Here is a 13,119-nt window from a genome sequence, read left to right as displayed (position 1 = left end):
GTACAGAGTTCCCTTTTCTCTATATCCTCGCTGATACTTGTTATCTTTCATCTTTTTGATAATAGCCAATAGCCATTCTGACAGGTGTAAGAGGATAATTTTTTTGCTTTTAATTTGCATTTCTCTGGTGATGTTCAGTATTTAAAAAATGTATCTGTTAGTCATTTGTCTTCTGAGTAATGTCTTTACAGGTCTCTTGCCAATTTTTAAATTTAGTTTTTTGTTTTCTTGCTATGGAGTTGTTTGAGTTCCTGGTATATTTTGGATGTTAACCCCTTCTTGGATGTATGACTTGAAAATATTTTAATTTGTAGGTTGTCTCTGCACACTGTTAATTTTTTCCTCCTTTGCTGCACAGAAGCTTTTTAGTTTTCCCGTATTGGCTATTGCTTTTGTTGCCTGTGGTTTTGGAGTGAAATTCAAAAAATTATTGCCCAGACCAATATTTTGTAGTTTTCCCCCCTAAATTTTCTTGTAGTAATTTTGTAGTTTCTGGTCTTTGAAATCTTTACTCAATTTCGAGTTGATTTTTGTATATGTTGTGAGATATTGTTCTGCATGTGGATATCTAGTTTTCCGAAAACCATTTATTGAAGAGGCTGTCCTTTTTCCATTGTGTGTTTCTAGCTCTGTTGTTGAAAATCAATTGACTGTACATGTATGGCTCATTTCTGGACTCTCTCATTATGTTATGTTGGTCAGTGTGTCTATTTTTTGCCGGTACCATGCTGCTATAATTAATATAGCTTTGTAATATAGTTTCAAATCAAGTAGTGTGATGCCTGCAGCTTTGTTTTTCTTATGTGTTTGTGCTCATGATTGCCTTGGTTATTTGAGTTTTTTCCATGCTACTCATTTTTTCCTATGTAGAGTTTAGTTTTCTGACGCATATCATTTTCCCTCTCCCTGAAGAACCTCTTTTAATGTTTCCTTCAGAGCAGGTTTGCTGACAACGAATGGTCTATTTTTGTTTTTCTGAGAAGATCTTTATTTCTCCTTTACTTGTGATAATTTTGAGGGGTATAGAATTCTAGGCAGTTTTTTTTTTTAAATTTTAATTTTCTGCCAGTATTTTTTTTAAAATTATTATGCTTTAAGTTCTAGGGTAGATGTGCACAATGTGCAGGTTTGTTACATATGTATACATGTGTGATGTTGGTGTGCTGCACCCATTAACTCGTCATTTACATTAGGTATATCTCCTGATGCTATCCCTCCCCACTCCTCCCACCTGACAACAGGCCCCGGTGTGTGATATTCCTCTTCATGTGTCCAAGCATTCTCATTGTTCAATTCCCACTTATGGGTGAGAACATGCGGTGTTTGGTTTTCTGTCCTTGCGATAGTTTGCTGAGAATGATGGTTTCGAGCTTCATCCATGTCCCTACAAAGAACATGAACTCATCCATTTTATGGCTGCATGGTATTCCATGGTGTAGATGTGCCACATTTTCTTAATCCAGTCTATAATTGATGGGCATTTGGGTTGGTTCCAAATCTTTGCTATTGTGAATAGTGCCGCAATAAACATATGTGTGCATGTGTCTTTATAGCAGGATGATTTATAATACTTTGGGTATATACCCAGTAATGGAATGGCTGGGTCAAATGGCATTTCTAGTTCTAGATCCTTGAGGAATCGCCACACTGACTTCCACAGTGGTTGAACTAGTTTGCAGTCCACCAACAGTGTAAAAGTGTTCCTGTTTCTACACATCCTCTCCAGCACCTGTTGTTTCCTGACTTTTTAGTGATCACCATTCTAACTGCTGTGAGATGGTATCTAATTGTGGTTTTGATTTGCATTTCTCTGATGGCTAGTGATGATGAGCATTTTTCCATGTGTCTGTTGGCTGCATAAATGTTTTCTTTTGCGAAGTGTCTGTTTATATCCTTTGCCCACTTTTTGATGGGGTTGTTTGATTTTTTTTCTTGTAGATTTATTTAAGTTCTTTGTAGATTCTGGGTATTAGCCCTTTGTCAGATGGGTAGATTGCAAAAGTCTTCTCCCATTCTGTAGGTTGCCTGTTCACTCTGACGGTAGTTTCTTTTGCTGTGCAGAAGCTCTTTAGTTTAATTAGATCCCATTTGTCAATTCTGGCTTTTGTTGCCATTGCTTTTGGCGTTTTAGACATGAAGTCCTTGCCCATGCCTATGTCCTGAATGGTATTGCCTAGGTCTTCTTCTAGGGTTTTTATGGTTTTAAGTGTAACATTTAAGTCTTTAATCCATCTTGAGTTAATTTTTGTATAAGGTGTAAGGAAGGGATCCAGTTTCAACTTTCTACATATGGCTAGCCAGTTTCCCCAGCACCATTTATTAAATAGGGAATCCTTTCCCCATTTCTTGTTTTTGTCAGGTATGTCAAAGATCATATGGTTGGTAGATGCATGGTATTATTTCTGAGGGCTCTGTTCTGTTCCATTGGTCTATAACTCTGTTTTGGTACCAGTATCATGCTGTTTTGGTTACTGTGGCCTTGTAGTATAGTTTGAAGTCAGGTAGTGTGATGCCTCCAGCTTTGTTCTTTTGGCTTGGGATTGTCTTGGCAATGCGGGCTCTTTTTTGGTTCCATATGAACTTTAAAGTAGTGTTTTCCAATTCTGTGAAGAAAGTCATTGGTAGCTTGATGGGGATTTCATTGAATCTGTAAATTACCTTGGGCAGTATGGCCATTTTCACAACATTGATTCTTCCTATCCATGAGCATGGAATGTTCTTCCATTTGTTTGTGTTCTCTTTTATTTCATTAAGCAGTGGTTTGTAGTTCTCCTTGAAGAATTCCTTCACATCCTTTGTAAGTTGTATTCCTGGGTATTTTATTCTCTTTGAAGCAGTTGTGAATGGGAGTTCACTGATGCTTTGGCTCTCTGTTTGTCTGTTGTTAGTGTGTAGGAATGCTTGTGAGTTTTGCACATTGATTTTGTACCCTGAGACTTTGCTGAAGTTGCTTATCAGCTTAAGGAGATTTTGGGCTGAGACAATGGAGTTTTCTAAATATACAATCATGTCATCTGCAAACAGGGACAATTTGACTTCCTCTTCTCCTAATTGAATACCCTTTATTTCTTTCTCCTGTCTGATTTCCCTGGCCAGAACTTCCAACACTATGTTGAATAGAAGTGGTGAGAGAGGACATCCCTGTCTTGTGCCAGTTTTCAAGGGGAATGCTTCCAGTTTTTGCCCATTCAGTATGATATTGGCTGTGGGTTTGTCAAAAATAGCTCTTATTATTTTGAGATACGTCCCATCAATACCTGATTTATTGTGAGTTTTTAGCATGAAGGGCTGTTGAATTTTGTCAAAGGCCTTTTCTGCATCTGTTGAGATAATCATGTGGTTTTTGTCTTTGGTTCTGTTTATATGCTGGATTACGTTTATTGATTTGTGTATGTTGAACCAGCCTTGCATCCCAGAGATGAAGCCCACTTGATCATGGGTCGGTAAGCTTTTGGATGTGCTGCTGGATTCGGCTTACCAGTATTTTATTGAGGATTTTTGCATCGATGTTCATCAGGGATATTGGTCTAAAATTGTCTTTTTTTGTTGTGTCTCTGCGAAGCTATGGTGTCAGGATGATGCTGGCCTCATAAAATGAGTTAGGGAGGATTCCCTCTTTTTTATCAATTGGAATAGTTTCAGAAGGAATGGTACCAGCTCCTCCCTGTACCTCTGGTAGAATTCATCTGTGAATCCATCTGGTCCTGAACATTTTTTGTTGGTAGGCTATTTATTATTGCCTCAATTTCAGAGCCTGCTATTGGTCTATTCAGGGATTCAGCTTCTTCCTGGTTTAGTCTTGGGAGGGTGTATGTGTCCTGGAATTTATCCATTTCTTGTAGATTTTCTAGTTTATTTGCCTAGAGGCATTTATAGTATTCTCTGATGGTAGTTTGTATTTCTGTGGGATTGGTAGTGATAACTCCTTTATCATTTTTTATTGGATCTATTTGATTCTTCTGTCTTCTTTGTTAGTCTTGCTAGCAGTCTATCAATTTTGTTGATCTTTTCAAAAAACCAGCTCCTGGATTCACTGATGTTTTGAAGGGTTTTTTGTGTCTCTATCTCCTTTAGTTCTGCTCTAATCTTAGTTATTTCTTGGCTTCTGCTAGCTTTTGAATGTGTTTGCTCTTGCTTCTCTAGGTCTTTTAATTGTCATGTTAGCGTGTCAGTTTTAGATCTTTCCTGCTTTCTCTTGTGGGCATTTAGTGCTATAAATTTCCCTCTATACACTGCTTTAAATGTGTCCCAGAGATTCTGTTACGTTGTGTCTTTGTTCTCATTGGTTTCAAAGAACATCTTTATTTCTGCCTTCATTTCGTTACATACCCAATAGTCATTCAGGAGCAGGTTGTTCAGTTTCCAAGTAGTTGAGCGGTTTTGAGTGAGTTTCTTAATCCCAAGTTCTAATTTGATTGCACTGTGGTTTGAGAGACAGTTTGTTATAATTTCTGTTCTTTTACATTTGCTGATTTCACTTCGTTCTCTTCTTATTCGCATGGTTTCTGATGAGGTGTTCTCAGTAATTTTTCTGCTTTTTCATTTATGGATATTTTCCCTATTCTTCTAGCTTCTTTCAAGATTTCTCATTTTTTTTTCTTTTGAGCAATTTGAATATATGCCTAGATATAGAGTTTTTGGTATTTATGCAAATTGGTGTTCTCTGAGATTCTTAAATATGTGGTTTGTTGTCTAATTAATTTTGGCAATTTCTTGGTGACTGTTACTTCAAATACTCCCTAAGCTTGATTGTGTCTTCTTCTGATACTTCAGCTGTGTGTGTGATGCACCACTTCGGACTGTCCCACTGTTCTTTGGTGTTCTGTTTTATACATTGTTTTGTTCTTTTTGCATTTCAGTTGTAGAAGTTTCTATTATCCTGTCTTTAAGTTCACTGATTTTTTTTTCCTATGCTGTGTCCAACAATGTACCCAACAATGGCATTCTTTATTTCTGTTACAGTGTTTTTGATATCTAGCATTTTGTTTTTATTATCCCTTGTTTTATTATCCCTATCTGTGCTTGCATAATGTTTTCTTTTTCCTTTAGAACCCTCAACACATTAGTCATAGTTACTTAAAATTGCCTGTCTAGTAATTACAAAATCTGTTTCATATCATAGTTTGGTTCTGATGCTTGGTTTCTCTCTTCAAATTACCTTTTGAAATTCCTTGTAATTTTATATTGAAAGCTGGACATGGTATACTGAGTAATAAGATTCAGGTAAATAGACTTAGTGTGAGGTTTTACGTTGTGCTGTATTTCATATTTACTTTAGCTGTGGGTGCCAGAGGCATTGATTCCTCTAGTATCCTTGTTTTTGCCTCACAGTCTTTTTTGGTATCTCCAGAAACTCTTTAGGTGAAATCTGTCTTGCAGCTCTTTCAGATGTTGGTGCCCTGGTGGTGGTGTGGTAAAGTATGGGGGAGGAGAAGCATGCTATATTTTTATGATAAACTTTTAGTCTTTAGTGAGCTTGTATTTCGGTACTGTGACCTTCACTCGTGTTTCTTTCTCCTCCCGGTTAGATGAGACAGACTGGCTACAGGAGGCTGGAGTTGGGAACTTCTCTTTCCAGATGGAATACAATGTTCTGATTAAGCCATTTCTTCCGGAGAGTTTGCCTTTTTTGTGGCTAATGCTCTGGGCATATTTCACAATGGTTACTTTTCTCCTCTCTTCATGCCAGAGCCTTGAGAGGGTCTTTCTTGTTTCTTTACTGATAATCTGGTGGGATATCTGGAATCTGGTCGTATATCCATGCAAGTGTGGAGGTAGCCCCTAAGACTGAGGGGCCCTCTAGGAGTTGCTCACTCCTAAGCTAGACCTCAGTCAGCCTCCAGCAGTTTGTCAAAATTATCACTACTATTTCTAGAGGCTGCTACTCCAGGTAGGCAGATCTTGGCTGTAACTTTTTGGATTTGTTTGTCTTTCTAGATTTCAGGGTGATGATTTGCCTTGTAATATCAGTTTTCTGATGAGTCCAAGAAAAGTCACTGATTTTTTCTGTTTGTTCTGCCTTTTTCTTATTGTAAGGACAGGAGTGATGACTTCCAAGTTTATTTTTACATGTCAGAGTTGAAATTGAAGGTCCTATAATTCCTTTTATATTTTAACATTTTTAGTTTTCTCATTTTTTCATTTCAGAATTTCACCACAGTGGTACTAGTTATGATGGCAAGAACAAGGAAAAATAATAGTTTTTACATTATAAATGGTACTGAGAATATGAACAAGGAGATGTTTGTGTTGCTAGATAGCTAGGTGAGTGAACAGGAGTTTATCCTTCTATATTTTTTGTGAATCCTGAAAGATTTCTAGGAATCACCAACTGAAAAATGTTGGGACACATTTGTCTAGATCAGAGATTGGCAGATTTTTCCTGAAAAGAGCTAGATAGTAAATATTTTATGCTTTGCAGGCCATGTTGTCTCTGTTGTAGCCACTCAGCTCTGCAGTTGTAGCACAAAAGCAGCCACTGATAATACTTAAACAAATGATTGTGACCATATTTCAGTAAAAGTTTATCTACAGATACACAGTGTGGGCCAGATTTGACCCATGGCCATATTTACCAATTTGTGGTCTAGAAGAACAGTTTTTAATGTTTTTGTTCCATAGCTCTCATCCCGTACTGAATATCAGTAGATGGTGGCCATGTTTTATTTGCATATATTTTACCATATTCAGGTATTGTCCCATGTTTGGATAAAGGTTTTCATATATTAATCAAAAGGGTTCAAAAGGTCTTAAGAGGCAGAGGTCCAGGCTTTATTTGTGAGTTTAAAACCTACCTCAAAGTTGCCATAAAAATGTGATTCTTCTTCACGTAGTTGATAACAAAAAAAAAATCTACAATTGCATGTGGTATGTTAATTTTAAAATAAGTACTTTTATCATTTCGCTTTATAATGTAGGCATATCAGGTGTTTTAAAAGTGAGGTAACAAGTGTTGCCCAAGATCAATAGATGGGACCAGGACTGGAATCCAACAGCAACCTGAGTTCCAGTGTAGAGCTCTTTTCAACAAATAATGTATGATATCACCCATGGCAGTTGGAGCCATGTCATGGAGCCAGTAGATTGAAGATTAATCTTCAGATATTAGTTCTGGGGCTTTATTCTTAATAAGAAAAGTGAGATACTGTTTGTTTTAGACAATTCTATGTTGGGCATTATTTCAAACCATCTTGGAAGACAGACAGCAATAGATGTTCAAGTGACCAAAATGAACCCGATGAGTGATTTTGCATATTATAGAATATTTAAAGCGAAAGGGATCTTAGAGACCATCTAACTCAAATATCGAATTTTAGAGATAAGAAACCTGAGACATGGAGAAGCTAGGTAACTTGGGGGCCAATATGGTTTAATAAAAGAGAATAATAATCCTGGAAGGTCATAACAGAAGTATGCTAGGGCTGGCTTGCTCTAGCTTCAGAGAGTTAATTGTTAAATTTTTAGCAGTTTTTGTGAGCCAGTTATTAAAAACTTTGACAATGAAAAATTACATATAAAGTCACACATTGTATTAAAACAAAGGTATTTATATGCCTAATCTCTATCACTAATTATTTTGCTATGTATTTCTGTTATCTGTGTTCTTGAGGTTGTTTACGTCTGCTATATCTATATGGTGGAAATGTTTTATATTGGTGACCTCCCCAACTCTGTTCAGCGGGTGTCATATTGATAGCTTAAAAATGACCACAGGCTAGCATTTACACCATGAAAATTGGCAAACATTATGGCAAACTCACCCCTGCTGGGCCCTGAACCCCAAGCCAATTGATTAATATTTACCAGTGTCTCACTAGTTATGACTTCTGTGTTCTGTACTTATTTATGTGTTTAGTTTTGCTGCCAGACTGTGAGTTCCTTATGGTTTGGAACTTACATCTGTAGAATCCAGCACAATACTTGGAGTTTAGTTGACAGACAAATGTTTTTAATTATTTAGTCTTTGGTTCAAATCCTGGCTCCATCACTTACCTATCAGTATGACCTTGGTTAACCTCTGTTTATTATTTAAAATGGAAATCATAATACCAGCCTTTCATGATTGGTGTGAGTATTAATGAGAAGACCTTGACGTGTGTCTGGTATACAGTAGGTGCACAGAAGTAGTTGATTACTACTGTTATAACCTAAGAAGTCGACATAAATGCCATTAGGGTTCAGGCTTATACTGTATGTAGAGCTTTGTATTAAGTGTTTGACCACAAACTGGATGAGAATCAGGAATGTGGTACTGTTATTTTTGTGTGCATATGTACTTCTCCTTCCCACACAAAATAATGAGATAAATTAAAAGGAATATGATATATAAGAGGCAGGAAGCAATCCTTCTGTTATATTTGGCATTGCTCAGACTCTTATTACAGTATTATGTCCAGTTTTACATTGCTCATTTTAAAGAGGATGTCAAAAAACTATATGTAGTGTGTCCTGGGAAGAATCAGCAGCTATGATTAAAGGGATAGAAAAATAGGCCCTTTGAGGCAAGTTTAAGGAACTGAGTTTGTTTACTCTGGAAAGGAGATGGTAGAGGAGTTACTTAACTATCTTCAAGTATATGAATGGTTAGTTTAAGAAAGATGCTTTCAGGTTCTCCAAATGCACAGTGGACTAAAAGAGGAAATCGACATTTCATTTAAAGAAAATTGTATTAAACACTTAAATTGTCTATCAAGGGATATCATGGAATCTTTGTTTTTGAAAATGTTTAAAAAGAGTAGCAGCAGATGAATATTTATTGAAAAGTTTTAAATATTTGACCTCATGAAAGTGAGAGGTAGGATTGTAGATGTTGTAGCCTTTTCTACTTCTTTGATATGATTTTCTTATATTTACTGTAACTTACCAAGCATATTCCAGATATCTTACTGGAAGACTGCTTACAATTTTGATAAAATTATGTTTTAGCTTGCATTGCATCTTAGTTGCTGGATTTGTCTTGAATGAAAACAGTCACTATTATCAATCTGCTAGTAAGCAATTTAAATGGAAGTTTATATATAAAACACATTTTATATAAGTTTATATATAATACACATTTGTATTTTTATATCCATTTTGACATATCTGAAGCATTACTCAAGTATTCTTTAAGATTTTTTTCACCAAATAGTACTTTACAGATATTTTGTAACTCTTTTGTGACAGGGAGTCCTCTTGGTATATGATATTACAAATTATCAAAGCTTTGAGAATTTAGAAGATTGGTATACTGTGGTGAAGAAAGTGAGCGAGGAGTCAGAAACTCAGCCACTGGTTGCCTTGGTAGGCAATAAAAGTAAGTTATTACTGCTTATTTATGTATGGTACAGTTTACTTGCTGTTGTGGACAGAATGTTTGTGTCACCCCTCACCCCCAATATATATGTCGAAGACCTAATCCCCAAAATGATGGTGTCTAAAAGTGGTGTTTTTGGGAGGTAATTAGGTCATGAGAGTGGAGCCCTTAAGAATGACATCTGGCAGGGCGCAGTGGCTAATGCTTGTAGTCCCAGCACTTTGGGAGGCCAAGGCAGGGGGATTGCTTGAGGCCAAGAGTTTGGGACAAACCTGGCCAACATGGTGAGACCCTTGTCTCTATTTAATTAAAAAAGAGAATGGGATTAATGCCTTCATAAGAGACACGAGAGAGAGAATAATTCTTTCTGCCATGTGAAGATAGGCAAGAAGCTGACTGTCTGTATACCAGGAAGAATGCCCTCACTGAATCCTGAATCTGTCAGTACCTTGATCTTGGACTTTAGTTACCAGAAGTTTGAGAAATAATGTTTGTGGTTTAGGCCATAGTCTATGTCATTTGTTATGGCAGCCCAAACAGAGGACTTATTGAGACATTTGCCTATCCTGTAGTTTTAATTCCTACAAAGAAAGATTTGATATTTGGAAACAGCTTTTCTGGAGTGAGCAAATCATTTGAGTAGAAAATTCCTAAGAGTGTGTACAATCTTTTCAATAACCGTTTTGCTGCATGGTCTATCATAACTGCTCCACTGCTTTGGTCAATTCCTGTGAAGGTAAGTTTAGGTCTGACAGTGTGTGTTTTGGCTTCCTGTGGTCTAAGAAAGCAACATGGACTATTAAGAACAGCAACACAGCTGCAGATTTTATGATATTGCATTGCAGTTTCAGCTCTGTCCCAGAGGTTTTGAGCAATACATTTCATTAAATGATCCCCTATTTTAGGTAAGAAAGAAGTGTCTACATTGGAATTTTATATGCATTGTTTCTTGCTCCTGTCTCTTATAAACTTCCTCTTCTACATTTTCGGGTTTGTTCTGAAATATAATTTTTTTTTTTTTTTGAGAAAGAGTGTATTAGGGAGAAAAGAAGTTCTTGGTAAAAACTATGGGTTTGCTAGTAATTTTGAGACCGGTCTCTTGGGCTATGATAGATAGCAGAGAAAAATTATAAAACTGAACTCAATACATGACTGTTTTTTGGTTCCTAGTTCTGCAATGCAGTGACTTAGAAAAAGAGACATTAATAAAGGTTTTCAAATATAGTCATGTGTTGTTTAACAACAGGATATGTTCTAAGAAATGTATTGTTAGACAGTTTCATTGTGTGAACATTATAGAGTATATATTAGGGTTCTCTAGAGGGATGGAACTAATAGGATAGATGTATATATGAAAGGGAGTTTATTAAGGAGAATTGACTCACATGATCACAAGGTAAAGTCCCACGATAGGCCATCTGCAAGTTGAAGTGCAAGGAAAGCAGTAGTGGATCAGTCCGAGTCCCAAAACCTCAAAAGTAGGGAAGCCGACAGTGCAGCCTTCAGTCTGGCTGAAGGCTGAGAGCCTCTGGCAAACCACCAGTGTAAGTCCAAAAGTCCAAAAGCCAAAGAACTTGGAGTTTCATGTTCAAGGGCAGGAAGCATCCAGCACAGGAGAAAGATGGAGGCTGGAAGACTCAGCAAATCTGCTTTATTCTAGCCATGCTGGCAGTTGATTAGAGCGCCCACCTAGATTGAGGGTGGGTCTGCCTCTCCCAGTCCACTGACTTGAATGTTAATCTCCTTTGGCAACACCCTTAGTGACAGACCCAGGAACAATACTTTGCATCCTTCATGCCAATCAAGTTGACACTGAATATTTACCATCACATAGAGTGTATTTACACAAACCTATATGGTATGGCCAACTACACACCTAAGCTATATGGCACAACCTATTGCTCCTAGGCTACAAACTTGTATAGCATGTTACCATACTGTAGGCAGTTATAACACAATAGTGAGTATTTATGTGTGTAAGCATAGAAAAGGTACAGTAAAAATATGGTATAAAAGCTCCATTATAATCTTATGGGACCACCATCATATATGTGGCCCATTGTTGATAGAAACATTGTTATGCAACACATGAATGTATGTGAAATATTGTATGACTCGATGTTTCCCAACTTATTTGAGGTCAGAAAAAGAGAAAATTACTTCAAATTTTACCATGGAGAATTTAGGTTAGGTATTATTTCCTGACTACAAGGGTTGTTAAATCAATACCTACATACATTACCAAGAGAATTATCTTTTCCAAAGGTCTTAAAAAATGTAGTACATTTTTTTTTCTCTGTAATTGTTTAGGAAGCAGTGCTTCCTGAAAGACCAAACCAAGATTTCTGTATTATGTGGCTTTGCACACTGGATGAGCATTTAATAAATTCAAGCTTAATTTAAAACCATGATGACACAGGTGTGAATGTCATTTCTCTGAGGAGTTAAAAATACAGACATTATCATATGCTCTGGAAAATAGTGTTACATATCATGAAATGTTATGGCTTGGGTAGAAATTGTAGTTTGCTTTTTAAAACCTTTAGTTAAATTTTGCTCATCTGTTTTGCAAATGATTCTTTTTAATTGAGCGAATCAGATGCTTTTCATTTCATTGAAAATCCCCCTTTGGCAAATCATGTTTTGATGAGCTTAAGTTCTATTTCTGGGTTCAGCTCATTTTAGTTGTCATACAAAGCGTTGGCTTATATTATGGTTAAGTATGTGCTTTATAAAGGAGGCTTCACATTACCTTATGAGAAATTATAGAGTGTCTGTAGGAGAGGGATTATAATTTGTTTTAATTTTTTTCAGGATATAATCTAACTACCACTTGGGATAATGGTGTAGTGATGCATAATTATATACATTATGTTATGTGTATGCTGTCCTGTGAGGCATCCACACTGTTGGTCACTGTCAAAGACAGGCTGTTAGAGTAGATGGGCTATTGGACTGGACTGGTGGTGGCATGCCCAGGTTTTAAAAACAAATATTTGTACAAGTTATTTGAATTTATGCAAGAAATTGATGCAATGTTATGTTGGAGATTTAATAGCATAAAAGACAAGACTTTATTTTTATTTTTTTTTACTTTTGGCATAGCTATAACCCCTTTTTTGTATGTATTTATAATATACTCTTTCAGAATGAGATTATATATCAGTATATGCAGTCACACAGAATGTTATATATGTAAGATAAAGAGATTATAGATAAATATTTTCCTGAATATTATTTACTACATAATCTGTCACTGACCCAATTTCATGTGATCATGTAATGAAAGATCCTTCTGCAGTTAAACCTATTAGGGCTTTAACCCTAAGTCTCCTGAATATATTATGATTTCTATTTCCAAATTAATGTTATGTTGGTATGGTATAGTAGTATGTATTTATTTTCTTTTGTGGGGGATATAATTATATTAAAAAGCAATACAATTAACAAAGATTTTTCACACTGGTTAAAGGCAAAGCAAGAGATGTGATGGGAAGACATGTGAAGCTGGATTATTATCCTCATTACATAAACATAGTCATCTTCTTCCTAAATGTGGTTTTAAAATTTATCATTGTGTACCTTTCTTTACAACTTAGATAGAATGCATATGTTGAAAAGAAATGTGTAGACTGTGGAGATACTGGTAGCAGTAGCCAGCTTTTAGTTAGTAAAAGGAGGGAGAGGAAAAGAGAGGGTGAATACACATCTCCATACACGTTACAAGATTATTTGCTTTTTATTAAAATATATTAAAACTTCAGAAATTTGGGCTGAGGATAGAGGATATTCTGATACAAAGATGAATTATGGACTCATTTTTA

At 36.2% G+C, this 13,119-nt stretch overlaps 1 protein-coding gene across 3 annotated transcripts in view; it reads left to right on the top strand.

Moving 5' to 3' along the window:
- RAB28 (RAB28, member RAS oncogene family) overlaps positions 1 to 13,119 on the top strand; it is a 131,213-nt gene that overhangs the window by 19,128 nt on the left and 98,966 nt on the right. For all 3 annotated transcript variants that reach the window (XM_025386467.1, XM_025386469.1, XM_025386470.1), the window contains exon 4: positions 9,166 to 9,295. In XM_025386467.1, coding sequence (XP_025242252.1) covers positions 9,166 to 9,295 — 130 coding nt within the window. The remainder of the gene's footprint in view (positions 1 to 9,165; positions 9,296 to 13,119) is intronic.

Source organism: Theropithecus gelada, chromosome 5 (assembly GCF_003255815.1).
Source record: "Theropithecus gelada isolate Dixy chromosome 5, Tgel_1.0, whole genome shotgun sequence".
Lineage (NCBI taxonomy): Eukaryota > Metazoa > Chordata > Mammalia > Primates > Cercopithecidae > Theropithecus > Theropithecus gelada.
Note: the sequence above shows the minus strand (reverse complement) of the source record. Positions and strands in the feature narration are given on the sequence as shown.